Source organism: Anomaloglossus baeobatrachus, chromosome 1 (assembly GCF_048569485.1).
Source record: "Anomaloglossus baeobatrachus isolate aAnoBae1 chromosome 1, aAnoBae1.hap1, whole genome shotgun sequence".
NCBI lineage: Eukaryota > Metazoa > Chordata > Amphibia > Anura > Aromobatidae > Anomaloglossus > Anomaloglossus baeobatrachus.
Genome location: NC_134353.1, coordinates 659,303,205 through 659,326,064, shown reverse-complemented (window position 1 = coordinate 659,326,064; position 22,860 = coordinate 659,303,205). Strand labels below are relative to the sequence as shown.

General features: G+C 45.5%; 1 protein-coding gene across 6 annotated transcripts in view; it reads left to right on the top strand.

Moving 5' to 3' along the window:
• The window catches only part of EMID1 (EMI domain containing 1), a 147,743-nt gene that overhangs the window by 87,306 nt on the left and 37,577 nt on the right, over nucleotides 1-22,860 (top strand). For all 6 annotated transcript variants that reach the window (XM_075319989.1, XM_075319986.1, XM_075319991.1 and 3 more), the window contains 5 exons: nucleotides 4,445-4,564; nucleotides 16,539-16,616; nucleotides 16,704-16,756; nucleotides 20,374-20,427; nucleotides 20,506-20,550. In XM_075319989.1, coding sequence (XP_075176104.1) covers nucleotides 4,445-4,564; nucleotides 16,539-16,616; nucleotides 16,704-16,756; nucleotides 20,374-20,427; nucleotides 20,506-20,550 — 350 coding nt within the window. The remainder of the gene's footprint in view (nucleotides 1-4,444; nucleotides 4,565-16,538; nucleotides 16,617-16,703; nucleotides 16,757-20,373; nucleotides 20,428-20,505; nucleotides 20,551-22,860) is intronic.

The window sequence follows — 22,860 nt, the reverse complement described above, 5'->3', positions numbered from 1 at the left end:
TGTTTATCTGGGTTTGTCATTTGCTGTGGTTGGGTTCAGTTTATTCGTTTGCATGGTATTCCCGAAAACATTGTTTCTGACAGAGGGGTGCAGTTTGTATCCAGGTTTTGGAGGATTTTTTGCTCCAAATTGGGTGTTCAGCTGTCTTCTCCTCGGCGTTTCATCCTCAGACCAACGGTCAGACTGAAAGGGCTAACCAGACCCTGGAGATCTATTTACGGTGTTTTGTTTCTGCGGATCCGGATGACTGGGTTTCGTTTTTGCCTTTGGCTGAATTTGCCCTTAACAATAGAGCTAGCTCTACCACGTTGGTGTCCCCCTTTTTCTGCAATTTTGGGTATCACCCTAGGTTCCTCTCAGGGCAGCTTGAGGCGTCTGACTATCCGGGGGTGGATTCGGTGGTCAACAGAATGCAGCAGATTTGGGGGCAGGTAGTGGATAAATTGTTTCAGTCCCAAGAAACTGCCCAAAAGTTTGCCAACCGGCGTCGGACTGTTGGTCCCTGGTTTAAAGTAGGGGACATGGTGTGGTTGTCCTCTAAAAATATTCCTATGAGAGTTCCGTCTCCTAAATTTAAGCCCAGATTTATTGGACCTTATAAGATTTCGGAGATTATTAACCCTGTATCTTTCTGTTTGACTCTGCCTGCGTCATTTCAGATTCACAATGTCTTCCATAAGTCCTTGTTGAAGAAACATGTGGAGCCAGCAGTTCCTGCAGCAGCGCCTCCTGACCCTGTTTTAGTACAAGGGGATCTGGAGTATGAGGTTGAGAAAATTCTGGATTCCCGTCGCAGTAGGCGTCAGCTTCAGTACCTTGTGAAATGGAAGGGTTATGGGTAGGAGGATAACTCTTGGGTTGTGGCTTCTGACATTCATGCGGACAGGTTGGTTCCCGCCTTCCATCATGCTCATCCCGAGCGACCCGGTGGCGTGGGTGAGGGTTCGGTGACCCCTCCTCAAGGGGGGGGTACTGTTGTGAATGTTAGTTATGTTTTGGCTGCTGGGAGGCTCCCTCTGGTGGCCAGGAATGGTTTGGACTTGGACCAGGTGTGTTGTGCAGTGGGTGTTTCCTTTGCTAACTCTCTGCTTATTTAAATCCTGGTCTGATTGCAGGCTGTTGCCGGATGACAGTTGTTCTTTGTATCTCCAGCCTGCTTAATCCTGCTCTACACCACATCTTCCCCAGATAAGTGCTTGCTCTTTATTTATTGTCTGGTTCTTTTGTTTATCTGGGTTTATAATTTGCTGTGGTTGGTGTCAGTTTATTTGCTTGCAGGGATTTTCCCCCTCAGTGGATTGTTGAGGAACTCCCTGCAGTTCTGTGTGGAGTATAGCTCCTTTGGGTCCATGTTTTTGTGGCTTGTTGACTTTGTTATGATTCTTGTTTTCTGTTCATTGGTATGACAAGGGCACCTGGTATAGGACGGAGTTCAGATCGTGCGATCTGAGGGCCTTTTTGTACTATCAGGAAGTTGGTATTTTGCAGGGTTTTTCTCTGGCCACCATCAGTCCCTTTCCTGTCCTTTTCCTATTTTAGTCAGCGGGGGCCTCACCTTTTGCAAATCCTGTCATCTACCTGTATATTGTGTTTTTCCTATATCACCGCAGTCTTTGCATGTGGGGGGCTAGCTATTCTTGTCTATTTTCTGAGGCAGAGAGTTATTCATCTTTCCTACCTTTAGGATAGTTAGTTGTCCAGTCCAGCTGGGCTCGCGGTGCACAGGATGTTAGTTCACCCCTCGGCTACATCTAGTTGTGATGGTTAGTAAGGGGATGGCGGCCAGATTAGTTGCCAATGCTCTTGTCCCCTTTTGCCAATGATTTGTGGTGGTCTTCCATGGTTCCCGATCATAACAACCACCGCTGCTGGTAACGGGGATCCCGGGAGAGATGGTAGGGAGCAGCTAGGATGTTGTCCCCTCCGTGGGTAGGGGTTGGTGGTCCCGGGGCCCGGTGGTGTAACGGGGAGGCTGGACGGCTGGGATGCAGGGTTGCAGGGGCAGCGCGGCACGGTGCCGGATGGCACTGGTGTACTCACTCAGACAGTCAATGACAGAGTCTCTGGTAAACTAAACGGACGGATGGACAGGTCCCGCAGCCGGCTGCAGTGTTGTTGTGCTCTCCCCGGACGGCTGATGGTGGCTGTCTTTCCCTGCATCTGTTAGAATGTTCTGACTCCTGTGGTTGCCCACCAGTAGTCCGCTCCCCGGCGTTTAGGTGCCGTAGGAGCCTGTTTTGCCCGCAAGCGCTGGCCCTTGGATCTCTAGCCTATGGCGGTGGCTGTATATCCTCTCGGTGTGGACTGTTGCCTTCTGTCGTGGCTTGGTTGTTGGGAAACCCCTGGGGTTCCTGTCACACTTGGATTTGACTATTGTCGGCGGCTCCAAGCCTGGTCGGGGTCCGATGGCCCTGCCTGTGTGCTTAGCTTCACTCCGCTCCCCGGTTCGGTACCGGCGGGCCACCGCCCGACCCCGCTCCTACGGTTCCACAGAGATCCACTAACTCCTGCAGACGGCCACCACCGTCTGCCAACCTTGCTGTCAGTGCCTGGGCTCCGACCCAGATACTTGCAGTTACTGTCCTCTCACTTTCACCTCTCAAACTACTCTGACTGCTTTCCCGCCTCTAGGCCTGTGAACTCCTCGGTGGGTGGGGCCAACTGCCTGGCTCCGCCCCACCTGGTGTGGACATCAGACCCTGGAGGGAAGCAACAAGGGTTTTTGTCTGACTGGTGTAACTGTCTAGGGTGGGGGGGGTGTATGTTGTTATGTCTGTGACTACCTGGCTAGTCCAGGGCGTCACATATATAAGAGCTCAGTGGTAGTGGCCGCAGCTTATAGCTGCCAAATCTGGTGACAGGTTCCCTTTAGCTTGTAAAATCCATCCTTCAGTGAATACAGACTATCAACTCGCTGAGGCATCAGATAATAGTTGCTGCTTCTAAAAGTCAATGGAAAGGACAGATACAGACTTTTTTTCTTGCAAGTTCACTGGTTGCATGTTAAAGTGCCTCATTTAAATAAAGATGTATTCCGTAGTAGCTGGCAAAGAATGCGCTCACCAGTGTCACCATTCCTATATTAGCTGATGACACCTAATACAGCATTACTTCATGTCATCCTGCAGGAGGAGGAGGCTTCTATTAGAGGGCCTAATTCTTTGGTGCATCTTGTGCCATAGTGTCTGTAGGTGGGTTTATGGTGCACCAGTACATTGTGTACTTACCACCTCTGAGGAGTGTGTGCAAGGTGAGTGCATCAGGGGCAGTGATATCTGACATTGAGCAGTGGTCTGAGCATCCGAAATCCTGAGAGTCTGACCCCCACCTACTTTATATTCATGGCTTATCTTAAGGGCCCGTGCAGATTACTGTATTTTCAGTCTGTTGGCTATCCGTCAAAAAAATCAGATCGCACTCCAATTTTATTCACATGTACAATTTTTTCCTCAGACCAAGTCCAAGGAAAAAAAATTGCAGTATGCAAGATTTGCCTCTGAGAATCAGATGGTACTCGACCATTCAAGTCTATGGGTCCATGAAAAACATCGGACTGCACTCAGGTGACATCTGAGTGCGGTCTGATTTTCATGGACCGAAAGAAAGGAGAAGATGCAGAAACTTTTTTTTATTATTATTCTCCACCTCCAAGAAAAACGGATCCCACTGTGATCAAACTCTGATTAGAGTCTGATTAGAGTATAATCGGTCTGTTTTTCTCTGATGGAAAAAATATGGCCCAGTATTAAGATAAGCAATTTATTTTAAAATATGAAAAAATACAATAATCAGCTGCATTACAGATGACACGGAAACTACTCAATATTTGGCTGTGCATTTTAAGCGTTTAGCATGGTACAGAATGTGAGAAGCCATGAAAGGTGTGTATTTTTTTTTTTTTTTTTTAACCACCTGGTTAAATTGCCCTTACTTTATTTATTTACATATAATATGACAGGGATCTGGATTCTTTATTTTCATTCCTAATTCTTTGGACCCAATTTATCAAAGCTTTCATGCAAGTATTCTTGAGTAAAAAGTTGTTGAAAGTCGCACAATTTTTAAACCACAGTAAAATGTTGTGACTTATGGTGGTCTTTGCCCAACTTTGACAAATTGGACAGACTTGGGGCGGAATGGACATGGCGACTGCCGCTCGTGAAATTCATGATAATCCACGGCATTTGGTACACTCCAGCAAAGACTAGAGTAGGACTTGATGTGAGGCTTATGCCTCTTCATGAATCAGGACCGTCTGACTCCAGCACATCTGTTCATAAAGATCGTGTGAACAATGCCAGTCTTGATGAACTGGGCCCTTTTGTCTTTACTGCCTAAATATTTTTCCATTTCATGTTCTTTTTCTAAAGAATGTATAGAATTGTGTGCATGATATTTAACTGACATGTAAATCATCTTTAACAGTTGTGTTCTCACACACTAGGTCCCCCTGGTGCTCCAGGACCTCCAGGAAGGGATGGTCCAGCAGGTGCTCCAGGAGAAAGAGGCCCCCCTGGACCAGCAGGCCCTCCTGCTCCAGCAATGCAGAGACTAGTGGATCAAGGTAATTATTACAATTATTTGAGCCCATGAATCTTATTTCTAAAAATATGTTGTAATACTACTAGCGTTGGAACATATAGTATGCATGAAATGGATTCATCACATGATGAAGAAAAACACGCCTGATGGACCCAATTGACCTTGAAAGGAATCTGTCAGAATAATTCAATCTCTACCCCTTAAACTGTTTATATGGTCATATTGCTCTATGAAAGATGTCATTCACACCTTTACTGATTCAACCTGTTGCTCCCTGAAAAAATGTTGTTTTAATTAATATACAAATGAAGCTTAAGTGCTCTGGGCAAGTCAAAGCACTTCTCAGACCTCTTCCTCCCTAGTTCTTTTCCCTGCGTAGCTCAACTTTTCTGCATGTCTGACAGCTCATTTGCTTGACTATATCGCAAAGCAGGGTGGTTTGAATGGTGAAGAAATCAAGGGAGGCAGATGCTTGGGTAGTGCTTTGACACACAAAGAGCACTTAAGCCTCATTTCCAGGTAAATGAGTGGAAAAGTAGCCCACATGCCTTTGAAGACCTTGTGGTTACATAATGCATTGTGATATTTTAAAAGTGATTTTATCTGTGTCATGGTTTACATACACTTTACTTCTCACATAGCGAGATCGCTGCTGAGTCACAGGTTTTGTGACGTACCAGTGACCTCATCAGCGATCTCGCTGTGTGTAACACTAAGCAGCGACCTGGCCCCTGCTGTGAAATTGCTGATCGTTACACACTGTTCTGGATCATTTTCTGGTCGTTGGTCTCCCGCTGTGCAACACGCATCAGTGTGTTTGACTGCGGGAGCCCAACGAGCACCGACTCTGTGCAAGCGGTGTACGCTGGTAACCAGGGTAAATATCGGGTAATCAAGCAAAAGGCTTTGCTTAGTTACCCGATATTTACCCTGGTTACCAAGTGCAGCATCGTTACACGAGTTGCTGGTGGCTGGTCGCTGGTGAGATCTGCGTGATTGACAGCTCACCAGCGACCATGTAGCGACGCACCAACGATCCCTGCCAGGTCGGATAGCTGGTGGGACCATTGGTGTGTTGCTACGTGTGACGGGACCCTTAGGGCTCATGCGCACGTAACCGCTGAATATTCTGCAGTGATTTGACAGCACATGTGCGCGTCAAATCGCTGCAGAAACACTGCATAATGAATGCAGTATTTTTGTTAAAAAAAAGCTGATTTCATGCACTCTGGCTGCTGCCCTCACCATAGACAGAGCGGGAGCTGCATCCAGAACGCAGAAATAATTGACATGCTGCTTTTATGAACGCATGGATTTGGGTCAAACTTTTAGCACCCAAATCGCTGCGTCCTTAAAAGCATCGTGCGCACGTCTCATGCACAATCTTCATAGATTGTGCAGGGGACACAGGACGCATTCATTTACACTGCAGTACAATACGCAGCGTAAATGCATGCTATTACACAACGTGCGCATGAGCCCATAAGGTACTGTCACACATAATGAGATCGCTAGCGAGATCGCAGCTGAGTCACGGTTTCTGTGACGCAGTAGCGATCCCGTTAGCGATCTTGTTATGTGTGACACCTACCAGCGATCAGGCCCCTGCTGTGAGATCTCTAGTCGTTGCAGAATGGTCCAGGCCATTTTTTTCAAAGGCGATGTCCTGCTGGGCAGGACCCATCGCTGTGTTAGACACTGTGTCACAGAGTCCCAGTGACTGCTGAGATCGTTATACAGGTCGCTACTGCGACCTGTATTGTTCCTGCATCGCTGGTAAGATTTGACTGTGTGACATCTCACCTGCGAACTCCCAGCGAGTTACCAGCGATCCCTATCAGGTCGCATCGTTTTCGTGATTGCTGGTAAGTCGTTGTGTGTGACTGGGCCTTAAGGCTATGTGCCCACGGTAGAATGTTGCTGCGGATTTTTCTGCATGAAAATCCGCGACTTTCGCGGCAAATCTGCACCTTTTTTTTTGCCGCGGATTTACCGCGGAATTGCCGCGGATTTTGATGCGGATTTTTTTTTTCCCCATTCTATAGCCAAAATCCGGATCAAAATCCGCAACAATAATTGACATGCTGCAGATTTGTCCGGATCAAAATCCGCGGCAAATGCGCCGCGGAAAAATCCGCAGCATGGACACAGCATTTCCAAAATGCCATTGAAATGGCTTGGAAGTGCCGCTGCTGCAGATTTTCGGAAAATCCGCGGCTTTTCCGCGCGAAATCCGCGGCAAAATCTGCGCATTTTCTGCAGCGTGGACACATAGCCTTATAGTCCTGCAGCTCACAGACCTGCATAATGGGTGTTGTGTGTCAAGGAGGGGAAGGCCATATCATATAGCAAGAAGTAACCAAGTATTTAGGCCTCGTCACACACAACGAGATCACTAAGTCAGTTTCTGTGATGCAGCAACGATCTCGCCAGCGATCTCGTTATGTGTGACACCTACCAGCGATCAGGCCCTGGCTGTGAGATCGCTAGTCGTTGCAGAATGGTCCGGACCATTTTCTTTAGAGACGATGTACTGCTGCATCGCTTTGTTTGACGCTGTGTGACAGGGTCCCAATGACCGCCGAGATCGTTAAACAGGTCGTTACTGCATCGTTGGTAAGACCTGACTGTGTGACATCTCACCAGTGACCTACCAGCGACTTACCTGCAATCCCTATCAGGACGTATCGTTGTCATGATCGCTGGTAAGTCGTTGTGTGTGACTGCGCCTTAAGAAAGATTTCTGATCTCAGGCAAGAAGCCTAAAGCAAAGACAGCAGAAAGATGGATTCCTTCTCTTAAGGCCACATCTCACTAAGCGACATCGCTAGCGACATCGCTGCTGAGTCACGTTTTTTGTGACGCAACAGCGATCTTGCTAGCGATGTCGCTGTGTGTGACATCCCACAACGATCTGGCCCCTGCTGTGAGGTCGCCGGTTATTGCTGAATGTCCTGGACCATTTTTTGGTAATTTCTCTCCCGCTGTGAAGCACATATCGCTGTGTTTGACAGCGAGAGAGCAATGATCTGAATGTGCAGGGAGCAGGGAGCCGGCTTCTGCGGACGCTGGTAACCAAGGTACACATCGGGTAACCAAGCAAAGGCTTTGCTTGGTTACCCGATATTTACCTTGGTTACCAGCGTCTGCAACTTCTAGAAGTCGGCTCCCTGCTCCCTGCACACGTAGCCAAGGTACACATCGGGTTACTAAGCAAAGCGCTTTGCTTAGTAACCCGATGTGTACTATGGTTACCAAGCACAGCGTCGTTACACGGGTCGCTGGTGGCTGGTGGCTAATCTCTGATCGCTGTGGAGATATGCCTGTTTGACAGCTCACCAGCGACCATGTTGCGACGCTCCAGCGATCCCTGCCAGGTCAGATCGCTGGTGGGATCGCTGGAGCATCGCTAAGTGTGACGGTACCTTTAGGCAAGGAGCCAAAAGCAAGGATTTATTGATAAAAGGATCTGTTATATCATGCACGTGTGATCTATAGCAAACAGTATTTGGAATAGATAGGAAGTGAAGTGTAGCCAGGCATGAGGGTCACACAAGATTGCCAGGCTTAGACACATATTCTTTTATGGAGACTTGCAATGCAGTGGGACACCAAAGAGCGTGTGTGCCCCATCTCAAAAGGACTTGTTGTAGTAAGAAGTCCTATCTACGCACCTCAGCCAAGGGCTTCCTTGAGCAATCTGGTGTTTTAAAGCAGCGGTGAAAGGCTATAGAAACAAAATCTCAGCTGGTGAGGCGTTCACAGGGGAAGATAGAAATCCCCTCATTAGTTTGCTGGACTGATATACAGTGGGTGAAATATGTATTGAACTCTAGAGATTAGCGGACTCGCAGATAACTGGGACCGGCGGGTCCCTGTTATCTTTTTTGCAAAGATCTGGTTCCAGTCCAGAATCCGGTCCCCATATAAGTCTACGGGGACCAGAATCTGGAGATTAAAAATGTTGGTAGAAGGGGAAGGGAGATAGGACCGCAAGCGCTGTACTTACCGAGGATCCGTCATGGCGGCACACAGCTTCCAGGTTGCGTATTCACTTCCGGTACCGCACATTAGGCTCATCGCATATGCACTGCTTTCCACACCCACCAGCTGTCCTGGTGTCTGTGATTGGTTGCAGTCAGATGTGCTCCCAGTCTGTGTGACAGCATCTGACAGAACCAATCACAGGTACTGTGTATGGGTCAGTATCGCAGTATAAAATAAATAAATACATAAAACAATTGGCGTAGGGTCCCCCCTATATCATGATACCCAGCACAGATAAAGCCTAAGGCTACAGGCTGCAGCCTCCAGCTCTGCGCTTATTTTGGCTGTGTATCAAAATAAGAGGAACTGAATGCGGCGCTTTTTTTTTAAATTATTTAAATAAATAATTTTAAAAAATGACGTGCGGTCCCCCCAATTTTGATACCCTGCTAAGATAAAGCCCAACAGCCGGCGGCTGGTATTCTCAGACTGGGGAAGTCCATGCTTATTGGCTCATCCCCCAGCCTAAAAATAGCAACCTGCAGCTACCCAAATGAAATGCAAAATTTACTTTCATCTGAAAACACCTTGGATCACTGAGCAACACTCTGTTCTTTTTCTCTTTGACCCAGGTAAGACACTTTGGTGTAGATGCAGAAAAAAAGAAATCTGCATCAAATACGCAAGGGAAAAATACTCAACGTGGGCACAGCACTTCAAAATTCTCATAGACTGTGCTGGCTTCACAATGGACGTGCAGATTTTGCTGCAGATTTCTGAAAATCTGCATCAAAATCTGTGTGAAAATACGCAGCGTGGGCACAGGGCCTTAGTGTTTTGAAAAAGGGGCTTACTAATAATAAGTTAACAGTATATGACTCACAAGGTGTCCTAAGACATTGAAGTTTTTAGCAATAAGAAGACGGCTAGCTGCACACATTTAGCTAGCACATGTTTCCCTTATGGTCACCAGTAGGTGGCAGTCAATACTGATTTTAGAATCCTAGCTTGAAATTGAGATCCAAGTTCTAATTCTCGTGCTGCCACACACTATCTATTATTGATTAATATGCTTAAAAACACATCACAAAGTGAGTCTGCTCCACTTCATTAATTTAACCGACTTTCTTGATATTTTAACATCAGTTATAGACACATACATGTTTTAATAGTGAGTTCTACTGATTTTTCTTTTAATTTTGTTTCTTATAATTTTTTTCATTTTACTTTTTTCTTTAATTTATTTTCTCTGCTTTTATAAGTAAATTTAATAATAATACCCTTTACACATGCCCCACACAATATATGTGTAAAACACCACTTTCACACACATCCCTGCTGCTACGAAGAATAAAATAAAAATGGCCCATTCATCAAGAAGACATTATTCGGGTAGGATCCCACATTCCTCTACTCTTCTCCCTCCATTTCAGTCTAGTGACAAGTGACCCCCCCCCCCTCATCCAACAAGGTGCCCCAGGACCCAGGCCACCCCTTCAGCAATTGATCCCATATGGACTTCAGCCCCCCTTGACACTACAGGCCTCACTGAAATTGAGTTTTTCAATTGTTTTTCAGTGAGGATTTTAAGAAATCTTATGGTGGCCCAGACAAATTTGTATTCCCTTCGATTTTTCACCCCAAATCCCACATACCAGATGGACCCCTTACATGCAGCAGAAATTATGACTATTTGAGGCATTGTGCTGCATATGTTCATAGAGAAAAAAATCAGAGTTCAGCAATACTGAAGTAGTTTTATACTATACAGCATACCAATATTCTGTATGGCCATGATAAGGACATGATTTGAAGCAATCCAGAAATGTTTGCATTATAGTCATAATGCACAGTGTCCTCCTCAAACGATCCCAACTTTGATCATCTCTATAGATGAACAAATCCGATTGCACCAAACAGACTTTAAAAAAAAAAAATCAAAACTGAGTTTGGGTTTGGAGTTCGGGTGCTTTACGTATGCAAACCACTTGAGAGCATCACTGTGCTCGGGTATGCTTGGTGCGAGCCATTTGCAGTGTTTGAACAGCTCGCACTGGAAGTAACAACAGCATGATCAGATGTAGCGTGCACCAAACAAAAAAAATGGAAAAACTCCATCCACCCTCCTCCGGAAGTATTCTGTAACTGGCTGGCTGCATGTGGGCGGAGACCCGGACTGGCAAATTAGTGACTTCCTTTGGGGTTCAGGTCAAGTCCGGGTCCCAAACTCAACTGTTATCTAAAGTCCGGCTGAGCCCATCGAACCGAACTTCCACAGGTTCACTCATCCTTAATCATCTATATTCAGCCACTAGTTGAACACTTCAGCAGAAAATTTGCTGAGGCATTCAACCCCAAAGGGACATCTGTATAGATTAATCTCTGGTTCATTTCAAAGGGAGGCTAAAATTCCAACAATACTTGCCCAGTTAGAGGTCAAGGTACAGAATTAAACTGCACAAACTGTGTGACAGTACCTCAGGGCACACTCACATATTTAGGGTTTAGAAAGGGAGGGACAACCGGATTGATCAACCTAAATGCTCCTGTGCCGCCCCCGTGCCCGCTGCTCGGATCCGGCCTGCTAGGTTGGTGGCTCGAGGGTCTCCGGACCCGGGGGTCTCGCAGACACGCCGAATAAATGGGGGGGGACGTAGATGTACGGGCTAAGCCGTATTAAGTTTGTGACGCCACCCACAGTGTATGGTGTGGTGGGACACCACCGCTGCTGTTACGGGGCACCCGGGGAAGATGTTGTGCAGCAAGTTGTTAACCCCTCCATGGGTAGGGATGGTGGCCCTGGGACCCGGTGACTCAGTGCAGGGGATGGCGACCGCAGGGGGTGCTGGTGTACTCACTGTTAGTAAAACACACAAATCTCTGGTAAACCAAGGTGATGGTGGCCGGTGCCGTGGCCGGTCGCGTTCGGGTCCCCCACCCGACTGGTGGTCTCTATCCTTTTCCTGCACTTCTTTGTGTAAGGTGGACTTTCCTAGTGTGAAACTCAGGAGTCCGCTCCCAGTTGGATGTGGCCTAAGGAGCTGTGCCCGCAGACTCTGGCCCGTGGGATCTATGAGCCCTGGCGGTGACCTCTTATCCCTAATCGGTGGGCTGTTGTCTTCTATGAGGGACTTTGGGTGGGACAGGACCTCTAGTCCTGGCCTCAATCGGTTAATTAACCAGTTCCAGTTGGTTCTGGTCCTGGCTTCAGGGTCCGAGTATCCCCCTTTGTGCTCTGGTTTCCGGGTCGGTTCCCCGTGTCGGTACCGGCGGGCTACAACCCTGTCCCGGTCCACCTCGGTTCCACCGAGCCATCTTCCCGTCTCCTGCTGACGGAGACCACCATCTGCCTCCTAGCCAGTGGCACCAGGGCTCCTACCCTGGTACCGTCCAACTTGAACTTCACTGCTGGAGCCACACTTAGCTCCAGCCCACACTCCTCTCCAAACTGAACTCCAAAGGTCCCTGCCTGTTTTCCCGCCCCGGGCTGTCTGGACCCCTGGGTGGGCATGTCCCAACTGCCTGGTCACACCCACTGGTGTGTCTATCTTTCCCTGGGGGGGTGACTAGGGTTTCTAGTTGGCTGTGTGTTTCCTAGTGAGGGAACGGTGTTGTGCGGGGCCTAACTGTGACTACCTGGTTTTGCCGGGGTGTCACCCTCCCCTGCCCTGGGGGTGAGTGGGAAAATTGTGTGGGAATTGGCGCACTCAATACTGGATCAGGGTTATCATCTCTACATAGATCATTTTTACACCAGCATCCCACTCTTCAAGGTACAGTTGCCTTGTCACTGTGCTACATCAGAAGTCCCAAAGCCAGATTGTATCCTGGATTATAATTAATTCATGGGGGGTTCTTTTATATCAGGTCCTCAAACCATTCAGTGCCATAAGAAAAGCCAAAGTATGGTACAAAAAGTTGGCCATGCACATTGTACAGTTAACACTGTGCAATCCTTTTGTGCTGTTTTGATGTGCAGGTAATACGGGTGCCTTCCTTCAGTTTCAGGGGGTGTTTATGAAGGCCCTAATGTTTAGCAGTCAGGATGGTGAGGGTCCCAGTACTTCTGAAACTGATGGTGCCCGTATTGTACCATAGCAGCTTTTTCCCTGTGAGGTTTCCCAAACTGCAAGGCAGGAGAGTACGCAGAAAAGGTGCAAAGTTGTCACATCTCCACCTAAAAATGCTCCTACATGTCTGCTTTTGTCACCAGACATTGCTCTATTCACTCTGTGAACGGTGCTGGTGATAAAGGAGATGTTAGAACCAGAAATTCTGGACTGCGCAAGCTCTGTCCATCCACTAAAGTTGCTAGGACCTGCAGGACTTTCCAGTTTGACAGAATGAGTGTGTGTGCTGTCCAGCTGAAGTCATCAACTCCAGGTTTCGGCCTATTATAATGCACTATACCCTACTAAAGCTTCCACCTAACTGCTGGAAGCTGTCAGCTAAAGCTTGTGATTCCCTGGACAGCTGTGTTTGCTGTTTAGATGGTGTTTTCCTGACCTCAGCTTCTTATTTGATGCTTCTCCTGCTTGACGATTTTGTACCTTGCTGCCCTCTTAGTTTTGACCTGGCTCCCTGACTACTTTTACCTGCCTCTGGTTCTCTGCCTCTCGTTGTAAATCCAGATCCCTGTATAGAGGTTTAAGGGTGTCAGAATTTATCTGGATTCTGCCAAACACAGTGGCTTCTGCCAAGTCTTTCCCAAGTAGCCGTTTTGAGCATGTGGCCTCAGACATTACCAGAGTATACTCCAAGAGGGGAATATGAAAGGGCACAATTTACCATTTTGAAACCTACCCTGAGAAACCTGGCCTTTGCATTAAGGTTTGCTTCAAAGTGTATCAATCTCCATGAATTGATAATGTGGCTTTACCCTGTTGACACCACACCCTTTTATAATCTGATGTACTCCACACAACTTAGACATACCATCACATACCACCATATTTATTAATTCGTGTATCAATAAAATCAAAAGCATTATTATAATTACTATATATATGCCTCTAGATAATGCCTTAAGGGGTTCAGTTTCCAAAATGGGGTCACTTGTGGGGAGTTTTTATTGTTTAGGCACATCAGGGGCTGTCCAAATGCCCCATGGCACCCACAGACCATTCCATCAAAGTCTGCACTCCAAAATGTTATGCCTTCTTTTTGCAGTTCGCAGCGTGTCCAAAGAGTAGTTTTCCACCACATATGGGGTATTGGCGTATTCAGGAGAAATTGTACAACACATTTTGAGGTCAATTTTCTTCTACTACCCTTGTAAAAATGAAATAATTTGAGGCTCAAGCAACAAAAATCAATTGTTTTTCATTTTCCTGGTTCAATGTTGTAAAATATGTAAAGCCCCTGAGGGTGCAAGGTGGTCACCACACATTTAGTTAAATTCCTTGAGGGATCTAGGTTCCAAAATGGGGTCACTTATTAGGGTTTCCACTGTTTAGACACATGAGCGGCTCTCCAAATACTACATCGCGTTCGCTATTAATTCCAGTGAATTTTGAGTTCCAAAAGTCAGATGGTGCTCCTTCACTTCCAAGCCCTGCTGTATGTCTAAACAGTGATTTTTTTCCTCTTGCCCTTGTAAAAATGCAAAATTTGTGGCTAAAATAGCATTTTTGTCAGAAAAACTAAAATTTTAATTATTTCTTGCCACATTGCTTTAATTCACGTGAAGCGCATGAAGGTTTAAAAAAACTGTTTTAATGTGGTTTTGAGCAGTTTGAGTGATGTAGTTTTTAGAATAGTGTCACTTTTGGGTATTTTCTGTCACTTCGACCTCTCAAAGTTACTTCAAATGTGATGTGGTCCCTAAAGACATGGTTTTGTAAATTTTGTTGGAAAAATGAGAAATTGCTGATGAACTTTAACTCTTCTAACTTTTTAACAAAACAAAAAATATTTCAAAAATGATGTTGATGTAAAGTAGACGTGGTAAATGTAATTTATTAACTATTTTGTGTGACGTAACTATGGTTTATGGGCACAAAAATTAAAAGTTTTAAAATTGTGAATTTTTTTTGCCAAATTTCAAATACTTTCACAAACAAACACAAAATTTTTTTTCTAAATTTTCACACGATCATAAAGTACAATGTGTAACAAAAAAAAAACATTCTCAGAACCACTAGGATCCATTGAAGGTTTTAAAGGTTTTTACCTTATAAATTGACACTGGTCAGAATTGAAAAAAATTGGCCTGGTCAGGAAGCTGAAAACCAGGCTACGGGGCAAAGAGGTTAATAATGGGTAGAAGTAGAAACTATCTACTATAATGCATGATTGGAAAAATTGTGCTTGTTTAGGATTAATATTCAAGAACATTAAAAAATGCAATATATAAGGCCTTAGGGGCCCTTTGCACACTATGACATCGCAAGCCGATGCTGCGATGCCGAGCGCGATAGTCCCCGCCCCCGTCGCAGCTGCGATATCATGGTGATAGCTGCCGTAGCGAACATTATCGCTACGGCAGCTTCACATGCACTCACCTGCCCTGCGATGTCGCTCTGGCTGGCGAACCGCCTCCTTCCTAAGGGGGCGGGTTGTGCGGCGTCATAGCGATGTCACACGGCAGGCGGCCAATAGAAGCGGAGGGGCGGAGATGAGCGGGACGTAAACATCCCGCCCACCTCCTTCCTTCCGCATAGCCGGCCGTGACGCAGGTTGGAGATGTTCCTCGCTCCTGCGGCTTCACACAGAGCGATGTGTGCTGCCGCAGGAACGAGGAACAACATCGTAACATCGGTCTTTCCCAATTCATGGAAATGACTGACGCTACACCGATAATACGATTACGACGCTTTTGTGCTCGTTAATCATTTCAAAAATGCTTTACACACTACGATGTCGAGAGCGACGCCGGAAGTGCGTCACTTCCGATTTGACCCCACCGACATCGCACCTGCGATGTCGTAGTGTGCAAAGGGCCCCTTAGTTCCAAAAACTGCGTGTAGGATCAGTGAACTTTTGTAGTTTTGCTTAATTATGACTATAGGAAAGGCTTCTTTACTATTGGAGCATTTCAAAGTTTGACAACTCTATCGCCAGGAGGTAGTAAAGATACAGTGAAAGGATTCAGACAGGTTTTATTTTCAGAACTAATGACATTGAAAGTTACAATTATTATATTGATAAATGATGCTTGGTTGATCTAGCAAAATTGCCATGTGGGATCAAGTTAGAGTTGGTTTTAGAGAGTTTAAATTGATAGATTTTTCAAGCCATCTCCACTATAAGGATAACCATATGGAATCAATCCATAGCCTAAAATGTCTTTGTATGCCATAGCATTAACATAGCCATTCGTTGTAATTAAAGTGCCTGGCCCAAATTCTGAGAAACTACCCTATTTTAGTTTTTGTAGTAGGCTCTCAGCATTCTGATAGGCAGTGTTTGCCTAGCTTGTGCCAAAACTAGATTCATGCAACAGCATGGCAGGGGTCAGTACAACTCTTAGTACTACCCATGCTTGTCTATGGCTGTGCCCTTGACTTTATGCACCTGTGTGCAATGCTTGTAGGTGAAACAACCACAACTCAATATTAATAAATTTGTGTGTACACAAACTGTGGCCGCAGAGGCCCACCGGTTACATTAACACTGGAGGCCTACTGATCATCTACATGCAAATTCACAAATTTTCCTATGCTTCTATATAATAATATACTGGGTAGTTTGTAAAATGAATGATTAATTGATTTCTTTATCTCTACATAGGGAAACAAGTGTATTGGGCCAACTACTAATCATGTTTGAGGGTTAAATGACATAGTAATGCAAAGGGGCCCACCGGAGGATTCTCCAGTTCTCCGGTGGGCCAGTCCGATCATGTGTACTTTAGCTTTTAGCCCTATGGTGTAACTACTGCACATAGCGATCACTTTCTAATGAACTGAGTTCTATCAGTTCATGCGCTTTCTCTTCTCTGTAAATCTAAAGAATTTTAGAAAGTTAATTTGTAATTAAATAAATAATTATTTATTTCTGTTTTTTAGATGTGTTTAATTCAAATCGTTTTACTGAAAATGGTAGAAATCCCATTCCGGGACCAAGGGGCCCCCCAGGACCATCAGGTAACAATTGCTACTTTCTGCTTTATCTTTTTAAGTTATTTATTTAAAATAAAAACCTATTTCAAAACAATTTTATTTAACTCACAGGACCAACGGGACCTCAGGGACAATCTGGACCACCAGGACCAATGGGAAATGACGTAAGTTCAGAAAAAAAACACAAACTTATTTTCTGAAAATAAATAAACTTTATTACATTAGAAAAAAAAGATTTGCGAAGGTGAATTTATGAAAAATGACAACCTCTGTAAACCATGAATATTAAACTAGTATTTTACTGATGTTCTTTAATGTAACTGATTAAAACCTAATATGATGATTGAATTCCAGGCTAATTTTTAATGCCTTGATTAGCAGTATACGTATAATTACTGCACTTTCATGTAGAAATTCCTTGCCTTTTCAAGTTGGTCTTCAAAGGATGTATACTTGCAGTATGCAGTGTTATGTGATCTATTATTTTATCTTCATAATTATAGGTCAGAGACACTGTGCTGTGTATGTTGGAATGTTTTTAATTATAGCTGTCAAATCTGGATAAAATTCATGTGTCAGTATTTTGATTATCATCCATCATACGTGACAATGAACACACAGATCCTTACCCTTCCTACTCAGCATCTATGTATTAGAAGAGAAGATTGGCCTCAAACTTTATATTTCTGCAGTTGAATATCCTTAATGATGGCTAGATCTTTAGGTAACCAGCAAGGGTGCCAGAATTCTTCTAAGGGTACAGTTCCACTTGTGTTTTGCGCGGACAAGTGCAATGCGATAAAACATTGGATTGCTCTCACCCTAGTGCAAAACTATGGGGCAGTGTCCGTCTACGATTGATTTCTTATGCCATATGCCATATGAGAAAAGAATCGCAGCATGTTGTATTTGGCAGCGAGTCTCGGCTCACGAACCCCCATACAAGTCTATGGGAGCATGTAAAACATCGCACTGCACTCGCATGTCATCTGACTGCAGTGTGATGTACGCAGAGACAGGCAGCGGAGGAGATGGGGAAAAAGTGCTCCCCCCTCTTCTTCGCAGCTGTGTTACGACCACAAGATTGGATTACAGTCGTATGAACCTCGGCTGACGCTCGCAACAGAGGGTCACTAGCATATTGCTTCCGATGCTCTCGTACTGCAAGCTATGCGCAAGTGGAACTGAACCCTAAGAACAACAAATCCCCCCCCAAACAAAAAGGGTGAAGAATTTTGCATCATGTACGGTATTTCTGTACACTCGTTTCGGTGCTAATCTGTAGACAGACATTTTATGCATTAGACATTCCATTAAGTCGATTCAAGGATAATTACATTTTTTATTTTAACCACTGATTCCAGAGCTAACTTGCACTGAGAAGTGTTTAAAGTGGTAGTGTGAATCCCACAAGCCTTATCTATGGGAAATTTGCCACTTCTCGCAAGTCTGCTCTTGAAAATGTTTCCCATATACTTTGCTCACCCAGATACCTGCTGTTTCTAGGTGAGACATACAGACAGGGACTCTAAATTGTGAGCTCCAATGGGGACAGTGTTACCAATGTATGTAAAGCACTGTGGAATTAACAGCGCTATATAAATGAATAAAATTATTATTAATTATTATTATTTATTATATAGTAGGCCTGTTCATTTGAGAATGATTGTATTGCAGTTCCCTGCACTGCCATGCTCCAATTTTCTGCTGCTTTGCTCCTCCTAGACTGATTATTCATTCTCAAAATTCTCAATGCACAGGTAAAATATGTAATCAGTAAAAATAGATTTTCCATTACTGAGATAAGAGATGGCAGTTGGTACTCATAAAGTTGTATGGATAACTGTAACTGTAGATTCAGGTGAACATTCAGCAGAATCTGTGTCTGCCTCTGTACATCCTCCATCTTCTCCTGTCCATAGAATGTTATAAGCTCCATCTTTCATCTTTTATCTCAGCAATGTGGAAATCTGTCTTCTTTGAAAAATTTTACCCATGACTTGAGAGTTACAGATCAATTCAGCAGGAGAAAGAAGCAAATTTCGCTGGTAAGAAATAATACATAGTTACTAGATATGAGAGAGCACTACCATGCTCAGGTGTTCGGTACTCGTAAAGAGCAGTCGAACGCACAGACAGGCTCGACTCGCGTACCAAGTATAATGGAAGTCAGTAGGAAACATTCTCAATCTCTGTATTTACAGCACTCAACCATGGCCATTCTTCTTCCCATGGACCCAGAGAATATGAGATTACTGGGTGTAGGAGAGGAGCAGGAGCTAGGGAGTCCTAGGAGACCCAGTCAGGTCTGTTGTGCAGATAGGAAGCTGAAATTCCCTTTAACTAGGGATAATAAATCAGCCTCAGTTACAGGGGAAATCAGCAATAAAAAGGATGTGTTAGTTAAGATAAACGGAATATGTCACCAGGTTTTTGCCACTTAATCTAAAAGCAGCATAATGTAGGGGCACAGATCCTGATTCCAGTGGTATTTCACTTACTGGGCAGCAGTAGCACGAAAACAAGAAAGTAATATTTATTCACCTCCATTCCCACAACTCCCTGACCGTATACTGTTTACATCGGCTGCACATGTTACAGCCTAATCCACAACCACCTAATATACTTCATGCCACTACTAAACACAGGTTAAAGGGAACCTGTCATCAGAAATTTTGCTTTAAACCTAAGAGTTTCCCCCTCTGCAGCTCCTGGGCTGCATTCTAGCAAGGTTCCTGTACTTTTTGTGGCCCCTTTTAAACCAAATTAAATACTTTATAAACTTGTACCTTTTGCTATGTAAATTTTGTAAATCGTCCATGGGGGCGGGCTCTCTGCTGACCGTTGCTGTTCCTCCAGCACATTGACGCCGCCCCCCAACGCTGAATTTCATATCTCAGGACGCCGCCCCTGGGCGCCCGTGGTCCCGCGCATGCGCTGTGCGACTGTAGCGGTACTGTGCACTGTGTGCACGTGTGACCGCTGGTGACGTTTTGCGCAGGCACGAGGTTATGGGCGGCGCTGTGAGTGTCATCAGCAAGTGCCACCCATAACCTCGTGACCGCACTTTCCCCTCTTCCTCCAGCGTTCTGCGCAAGCGCTCGCTGGCCAGATGACCCGACGTCACCTCTTTCCCATCTTGCCCCGCTGCAGGGTAAGATGGGAAGGAGGTGACGTCAGGTCATTTGGCCGGCGAGCGCTTGCGCAGAACGCTGGAGGCAGTGGGGACAGCGCGTCCACGAGATTATGGGTGGGCACTTGCGATGCAATCACAGCGCCGCCCATAATCTCGTGCTTGTGACACACACCACCAGCGATCCTGGCATGAGCGGCACCTCGGGCGCAGTGGGCGGTGTCCTGATGGATGAAATGGAGCGTGGGGGGACGGCGTCAATGTGCTGGAGGAACAGCAACGGTCAGCAGAGAGCCCGCCCCCATGGACGATTTACAAAATTTACATAGCAAAAGGTACAAGTTTATAAAGTATTTAATTTGGTTTAAAAGGGGCCACAAAAAGTACAGGAACCTTGCTAGAATGCAGCCCAGGAGCTGCAGAGGGGGAAACTTTTAGGTTTCAAGCTAAATTTCTGATGACAGGTTCCCTTTAAAGCAACTCAGAAACTGGTCCCCTCAATCAGGAAACACACCAGTGTAACATGTTACAGCCTGCATACCCCATGTGACATCTGTAACCAATCACTAACCTTTCAAAACAGCTACATTGAACAACTCGACATATATTCTGTTTCTTAAAATGAAGGACTTTTGTGTCACTATGCAGGGGTTACCAGGTCCCCCCGGGAGAGATGGTCCGAAGGGGGAGAAAGGAGACAGTGTGAGTATGAGAGAAGCATAGCATACGGTATTAATTCACAGTAATGATTATGACTTACAGATCTGTCTTGAAATGTAGGGTGAAACTGGCCTGCCAGGAGACTATGGAGCAAAAGGGGAAATGGTGAGCATATTTACTGTCCATATTACACTTTACCAAGTCATAACCATTTGAAATTGTCATTTTCCATGATATCTAAGCAAAAATGCAGCCGTTTGTTTTCTTAAAAAATAATTTTATATTATTATTATAGCACGGTGGCTCAGTGGTTAGCACTGCAGGCTTGCAAATCCCACCAAGGACAACATCTTCAAGGAGTTTGTATGTTCTCAATGTGTTTGCGTGGGTTTCCACTGGGTACTCCGGTTTCATCCCACACCCCAAAAACATACTGATAGGGAAGATTGTGAGCCCCAATGGGGGCAGTGTTGTCAATGTATGTAAAGCGCTGTGGAATTAATCTAATATATAAAGCTGTGTGTGTGTGTGTGTGTGTGTGTGTGTGTGTGTGTGTGTGTGTCCGCTAAAGGAATCCGCACCGTTGCATTTACAATCACGAAATTTTGCACAGATGCCTCATGTGACCCAGGGAACGTCGTAGACTATGTTTTGACAGGAAAATTTAACCCTGCGCTTTACAGTTAATCTCCGAAAAACATGGCTCCATTAAAGTGAATGGAGCCTGGAACTACAGTTTACTAATAGCAGCTGTGATTGGTTGCTATAGGAAAAAAGGACAGTCATAGTATAAGAAGCTTATGTGTGAGGTAATATGATGGCAGTGGGGAGACAGACAGAGAGAGACAGATAGGGAAAGAGACAGAGATAGAGACAGACAGTGAAAGAGACAGACAGTGAAAGAGACAGAGACAGATGGGGAAAGAGACAGACGGGGAAAGAGACAGACCTGGAAAGAGACAGACAGGCAGACAGGGACAGAGACAGGCAGACAGGGACAGAGACAGGCAGACAGGGACAGAGACAGGCAGACAGGGACAGAGACAGGCAGACAGGGACAGAGACAGGCAGACAGGGACAGAGACAGGCAGACAGGGACAGACACAGGCAGACAGGGACAGACACAGGCAGACAGGGACAGACACAGGCAGACAGGGACAGACACAGGCAGACAGGGACAGACACAGGCAGACAGGGACAGACACAGGCAGACCGGGACAGACACAGGCAGACCGGGACAGACACAGGCAGACAGGGACAGACACAGGCAGACAGGGACAGACACAGGCAGACAGGGAAAGACAGAAAGAGAGACAGACAAAGACAGTTGGGGAAAGAGACAGACCTTGATTGAGACAGACGGGGAAAGAAACAGAGAGAGACAGATGGGGAAAGGGACAGACTGGGAAAGGGACAGACTGGGAAAGGGACAGACTGGGAAAGGGACAGACTGGGAAAGGGACAGACTGGGAAAGGGACAGACTGGGAAAGGGACAGACTGGGAAAGGGACAGACTGGGAAAGGGACAGACTGGGAAAGGGACAGACGGGGAAAGGGACAGACGGGGAAAGGGACAAACGGGGAAAGGGACAGACTGGGAAAGGGACAGACAGAGAGACAGATGGGGGCAAGAGACAGACACAGAGATAGACAGACAGACAGACAGACAGACAGAGACATAGACACAGACAGACAAGGAAAGAGACAGACAGACAGACAGACAGCGACACACAGACAGAGACTGGGAGAGAGACAGAGAGACAGTTACTATCCCGGGCAACTCCCAGGCACTACAGCTAGTAGGGCTATATAAATGAATAAATATTATTATTATTATTATTATTATTATTATTATTATTATAGCACCATTTATTCCATGGTGCTTTGCAAGTGAAAAGGTTATACATAAAAACAAGTACAACAGTCATGAACATTACAAAAACAGACTGGTACAGGAGGAGAGAGGACTCTGCCTGCGAGGGCTCACAGTCTACAGGGGATGGGTGAGGGTACAGTAGGTGAGGACAAAGCTGGTTGCGCAGTGGTATACTGGTCTGAGGGTTATTGTGGGCTGTAGGCTTGTCGGAAGAGGTGGGTCTTCAGGTTCCTTTTTGAAGTTTTCCACAGTAGGTGAGAGTCTGACATGCTGGGGTAGAGAGTTCCAGAGTATGGGGAAGACATGGGAGAAATCTTGTATGTGATTGTGGGAAGAGGAGATAAGAGGGGAATAGAGAAGGAGATCTTGTGAGGATCTGAGGTTGCGTGCAGGTAGGTACCAGGAGACTAGGTCACAGATCTATGGAAAAATTGGAAACAGGAGTTTTAGGGCTGAATATAAACTATAACAACTTTATTAGATATGAAAAAGTTAAAAGAATTTCAGTTTATATAATTACAACATCAAGGTGCAAAGAGATGGGTGAAAACCCACATGCTAGTGAGAAAGCCCAGGCAGAACCACCCAATGAATGGGAA